The following is a 6,097-nucleotide window of genomic DNA, read 5'->3' as shown; positions in this document are numbered from 1 at the left end:
CTTCTTCCTTCTGGTACCCCTATAATGCTGATATTGTTCCTTTTTTATTGGTCACCCAGTTCTCTTAATATTGTTTCATTCCTTGAGATCCTTTTATCTCTCTCTGCATCAGCTTCTATGCGTTCCTGTTCTCTGGTTTCTATTCCATCAGTGGCCTCTTGCATCTTATCCATTCTGCTTATAAAGTGAAACAGACTGTTTCACTTTGGTAATCTCCCTCCAGATGTCATCCCTTACCTCTTGTATATTTCTCTGCAGCTCTGTCAGCACGTTTATGATTTTTATTTCGAATTCTTTTTCACGAAGACTGGTTAGGTCTACCTCCTTCTCAGGGGTTGACTGTGATCTTGGTCAGCTTCAAATTATGCCTTTTCATGGTGATAGAGATAATTTGCAGAGCTGTTGCAAGTGATGGCTGGGAGAATGTCCCTTCTTGTTGGTTTGTGGCCCTCCTCTCCTGGGAGAACAGCAACCTCTAGAGGCTTGTGCTGGGCAGCTGCACGCTGATGGGGTTTCTAATTCTTGCCTGGTGGCTATGGAGTTTATTTCCAGGTTTGCTGTAGGCATGGCCTGCCTTAGGCTGCTGCTCTGATATGGTGGAGCTACGTCGGAGGGGAAACAGCCAGGAGGCTGTTTATCTCCATGAGGGGCCTCCAAGCTGCCCTGCTGTCCAGGGGGTTAGTGTACCCAGAGTTTCCCGGGATTCCCAGCTGCTAGGCTAAGTGTCCTGGGATGCTTCCATCCAGCTGTGGGATCCCTGTCCCTTTAAGACTTTCAAAAGCACTGGCTTTTCTTTGTCCCCAGGGTGCCAGCTGCAGGGACCTGCTCACAGGACTTACTGTCCTGTTTCCCTAGTTTCCATCATGCCACGCACACACTGTGTCTGTGCTCTGGTGTGGATGGCTAGGGCTGCATGTTTAGCAGTCCTGGGCTCCCTTTCCCTACCCACTCTGACTCCTCTCCTCCCACCGGGAGCTGGGGTGAGGGGCGCTTGGGTCCCATTGGGCCACGCTTGTATCTTACCCCCTTCACGAGGCACTGGGTTCTCGCAGGTGTGGATGTAGTCTGGCTGTTGTCCTGTGTCTTCTGGTCTTTTAGGAAGAGTTGTATTTGTTGTATTTTCAAAAATATATGTGGTTTTGGGAGGAGATTTTCACTACTCTACTCATGCCACCATCTTGGCTCTGCCTCCAGCTTTTGATTTGGGTCATGCTTTTTTATCTATTCTGTTACTATGTGTCTTTTGACTGGTTCATTCAGTCCATTTACATTTAGGGTGATTATTGAAAGATATGTACTTATTGCCATTGCAGGCTTTAGATTCGTGGTTACCAAAGGTTCAAGGGTAGCTTCTTTTGAATCTAACTGTCTAACTTAACTCACTTATTAAGCTATTATAAACACAAACTGATGATTCTTTCTCTCCCTACTTATTCCTCCTCAATTCTTTATATGTTAGGTCATTAATTCTGTACTCTTTTGGGTTTCCTTTGACTGCTTTTGTATTTTATTTTATTTTATTTTTTGTCTTTTGTTAGTATTTGGTTGGTCTACTTTGCTGTGATTTTATTTTCTCTGGTTATATCTATTTAGCCTTAGGAGTGCTTCCATCTAGAGCACTCCCTTTAAAATATCCTGTAGAAGTGGTTTGTGGGGGGCAAATTCTCTCAACTTTTGCTTATCTTGGACTTGTTTAATCCCTCCTTCATATTTAAATGATAATCATGCTGGATACAGTATTCTTGATTCAAGGCCCTTCTGTTTCATTGCATTAAATATATCATGCCATTCTCTTCTAGCCTGTAAGGGTTCTGTTGAGAAGTCTGATGATAGCCTGATGAGTTTTCCTTTGTAGGTGACGTTTTTTCTCTCTGTGGCTGCCTGTAGCACTCTGTCCTTGTCCTTGATCTTTTCCATTTTAATTATTATGTGTCTTGATGTTGTCCTCCTTGGGTCCCTTGTGTTGGGAGATCTGTGAGCTTCCACGGTCTGAGAGACTATTTCCTCCCCAAGTTTGGGGAAGTTTTCAGCAATTATTTCTTCAAAGACACTTTCTGTCCCTTTTTCTCTCTCTTCTTTTTCTGGTACCCCTATAATGCGAATATTGTTGCATTTGGCTTGGTCACACAGTACTCTTAATATTCCTTCAATCCTGGACATCCTTTTATCTCTCTCTGGCTCAGCTTCTCTGTGTTCCTGTTCTCTGATCTCTATTCCATTAACGGCCTCTTGCACCTCATCCAGTCTGCCCTTAAATCCTTCCAGAGATTGTTTTATTTCTGTATTCTCCCTCTTAACTTGATCCTTTAGCTCTTGCATATTTCTCTGCAGGTCCATCAGCATGGTAATGACCTTTATTTTGAATTCTTTTTCAGGAAGATTGGTTAAATCTATCTCCTCAGGCTCCCTTGAGGGGTTTGTCTGGGTAATTCTGGACTAGATAAAATTCTTCTGCCTTTTCATGGTGACAGTGGTAGTCATAGGCAGTTGGAGCATGTGTCAGCTGTGAGAACAACATCCCTTCCTGCACCTGGCCCTTCTCTGCTGCCTGTGCCAGTTACCCACAGACAGGGAGCAGCTTCCGGTTTTATTTCCTGAGCCATGTTGGGTGGGGCAGCTGTCGGGGCAGCCCAGTGCCTCGTAGGGAGAGGCAGGTGCACCAGATGTGATCTCCTGTGAGACCAGTGACCCTTGGCACCCTGTCCCAGCTACTTCTGTCTGTGCTGGGCTGCCATGTGCCAGCGGGGCCTTGGAGTCTGGCTCAGGCAGCTACGGAGGAGGCTCTGGGCAGCCGCTGTGGGCATGGCCACTCTCAGGCTGCTCCCCTGCTGTGACAGGGCCACGCAGGAGGTGGAATGGATGGGAGGCTGTTTATCGCCGTGAGGGGCTTCAGAGCTTTGTTGCTTCCAAGGGGCATGGGGTGCCTGAAATTCCCGAGGATTTCCAGCTGCTGGGCTGAGTGTGCTGGGACAGTTCCATCCAGCTGTGAAGCTGCTGTCCCTTTAAGACCATCAAAAAGCACTCCCTTTTCTATTGTCCCAGGGGTGCCAGCTGCAGGGACCCGCTCGTAGGTTTTACTGTTTCGTTTCCGTAATATCCAGCACACCATGCACTGTGCGTCTGCACTCCCAGTGTGGATGACTAGGGCTGGGTATTTAGCAGTCCTGCACTTCCACTCCCTCCCTGCTGTGAATCCTCTCCTCCTGCCAGTGGGTTGGGGTGGGGGGAGCTTTCTGGTTCCCCCGCGCCGCAGCTTGTATCTTGTGAGATGATGAGTTCTCACAGATGTAGATTTAGACTGACCGTTGTACTGTATCTTCTGCCCTCTCTCTTAGGAATGGTTGTATTTGTTGTATTTTCAAAAATATATATGGTTTTGGAAGGAGATTTCCACTCCCTACTCATGCTGCCATCTAGGCTCCTCCAGTTATCCATTTTTGAAGGGAGTTTGTTCCTAGATCTTATTTCATTAGGAGCCTGGAACCTTGCAGAACAATTCACAGATTTGCTGCTATGTGAGCCTCAGTAGTGGTCATCTCTCAGTGACTGTCTCACCATTAATAAAATTAACATAACATCCCTCTCCTTGCTGATTTCAGGAGCTGTTCTAAGAATACAATGAAATTATGGAAGTGAAAGTGATTTGGTAACTCTACATCAAAAATTCAAATTCTCCTGATTCTTGTCCTTTTCTAAACCCTGAAGGTGACAAGAACACAGAGATGGGGAATTACTCTGTGGTGACTGAATTCTTTCTGGTGGGACTCTCCCAATACCCAGAGCTTCAGCAATTTCTCTTTGTGCTCTGCCTCATCATGTACCTGATAATCCTCCTGGGAAACGGTCTCCTCATTATCATCAGCATACTGGATTCTCGCCTCCACACCCCCATGTACTTCTTTCTCGGAAACCTCTCATTCTTAGACATCTGTTACACATCATCATCCATTCCTCCAATGCTTGTTATATTTGTATCTGACAGAAAATCCATCTCGTTCATTAGCTGTGCTCTGCAGATGGTTATCTCTCTTGGATTAGGGCTCACTGAGTGTGTCCTCCTGGCTGTGATGGCCTATGATCGGTATGTGGCCATCTGCAACCCACTGAGGTACCCCATCATCATGAACAGGGTGCTGTATGTGCACATGGCTGCATGGTCTTGGACCATAGGCTATATGGTGTCCCTACTGCAAAGTATCATGATAATAATACTACCTTTCTGTGGTAATAATGTCATTGATCACATTACCTGTGAGATCTTGGCCCTTCTTAAACTCATCTGCTCAGATATCACCATTAATGTGCTTATCATGACAGTGGTGAGTATTATTTTACTAGTGATTCCTCTGCTGTTAATTTTCATCTCCTATATTTTCATAATCTCTTCCATCCTTGGAATTAGTTCTGCTGAGGGAAGAAAAAAAGCCTTTTCTACCTGTTCGGCCCACATGACTGTGGTCATCTTATTCTATGGTTCAGCCCTTTTCATGTACATGAAGCCCAAGTCAAAGGTCACAAACACCTCTGATGTGATCATTGCACTGTCTTATGGAGTGGTAACCCCAATGTTAAACCCCATCATCTACAGCCTGAGGAATAATGAGGTGAAAGAAGCTGTGAAGAAAGTTCTGAGCAGACACCTACATTTATTGAAAACATGAAAGACCCAGAGGCATATGATCATCTTAGATGGGAGAACAGATGTTGTCTTTTGTATTAAAAGATAATAATCCAAAACCATGTTATGACAGCTTTTATTTTCACAAAGCCAAATATGAGATTCCATTCTTTCAGCATAAAATGCTTATAATAATCTTCTAAATAGTTCCTTATCTGCTGGGCTTCCTGTTCTAAGCATTTTTCCTAATTGCTCCCATGAAGGTCATGATGTTGTTAAAGATCAATCCCTCTTTCTCTGTCTCTCTGTCTTTGCTTGTCTTTTCTCAATTCCTTCTTCTCTCTTCTGTTCTCCCCTCTCCTCTCTCCTCTATATATTTCCTTTCTCCTCCTTCTTTCTAACTTCCTTGTCTCCTTTCTCAGTCACCTTGAAATTGTATTTATTGTTTTTGTTATGCAGCTTCCATGCACAATACTGCTAAACAATTTGCAGAGCTGACCAATATGTAGAGAATGAATGCATAGTTTTCTTTTGAGGAAGCAATGTTCCCCTGCCACCTCAGTCCATGTTGTACAGCGTGGGACTGACCTACCCTTCTGGATATAGGGGTAAGCATGTAAATAAGCCTAGTAAGTAAGTAAATAAATAAACAAATAATTTTTAAGCTCTGCATTCTTCTACTCATAGTGATTGTTGTAGCACCGCAAATGACCTGAGTCAGGCTAATTTGAGTCAACCCCAGCAGTGCTGACACTAGGGTTCTCTTGATCTCAGTTTTCTCTCAACTTGTAGAATAGAAACACTGAGCTCCTGCTGGTCATCTCTGCCAATACATGGGAGAGTCTAACTGAGAAGGAAAGTAGAGCTGAGATAGAGAATGTGTATGACATTGTCACTTTAACTTCTGAAACCAGATTTTACAATGACTACACTGACCTTTCTACATTTTATATATATGATTTAAATTACTATTTTTTGAAAAAAAATTTGTTAGATTTTTACCACGTAAAGCCACATAAATCCTAATACATCCCCTTGCTTAACATCCTCCTCCACCCACTCTTATTTTTGAAGTCAAAAATACATATAAGAGTGGGGTGGAGCCAAGATGGCCGTATGAGAAGAGCAGTGGAAATCTCCTCCCAAACCCATATATATATACATTTGAAAATTCAACAAATACAACTATCCCTAAAAGAGAGACCAGAGGATACAGGACAACAGCCAGGCTACATCTACACCTGCGAGAACCCAGTGCCTCACGAAAGGGATAAGATACAAGCCACGGCCTGGCGGGACCTGAGTGCCCCTCACCCCAGCTCCTGGCAGGAGGAGAGGAGTCAGAGTGGGGAGGGAGAGGGAGCCCAGGACTGCTAAACACCCAGCCCTAGCCATCTGCACTGGAGTGCAGACACGCAATGCATGGGGTGCTGGATACTAAGGAAACAGGACAATAAACCCTGCAAGTGGATCCCCGCA

The 6,097-nt window shown here is 44.5% G+C and overlaps 1 protein-coding gene across 1 annotated transcript; it reads left to right on the top strand.

Annotated features, from left to right (window-relative positions):
* Positions 1-2,184: 2,184 nt before the first annotated feature.
* On the top strand, positions 2,185-5,549 carry OR13D1 (olfactory receptor family 13 subfamily D member 1). The gene has a single exon (XM_073218230.1). It carries the CDS (start codon positions 3,723-3,725, stop codon positions 4,659-4,661), a length of 939 nt encoding a protein of 312 aa, XP_073074331.1. The 5' UTR covers positions 2,185-3,722; the 3' UTR covers positions 4,662-5,549.
* The last annotated feature ends 548 nt before the right edge of the window (positions 5,550-6,097 follow it).

This window comes from Manis javanica, chromosome 2 (assembly GCF_040802235.1).
Source record: "Manis javanica isolate MJ-LG chromosome 2, MJ_LKY, whole genome shotgun sequence".
NCBI classification, from domain to species: Eukaryota; Metazoa; Chordata; class Mammalia; order Pholidota; family Manidae; genus Manis; species Manis javanica.
The sequence above is the reverse complement of the archived record's forward strand: the minus strand, read 5'-3'. Positions and strand labels throughout refer to the sequence as shown.

What these genes read in the sequence shown, in the direction of transcription:
- OR13D1 (XM_073218230.1), top strand. Translation starts at nt 3,723, where the DNA reads ATGGGGAATTACTCTGTGGTGACTGAATTCTTTCTGGTGGGACTCTCC.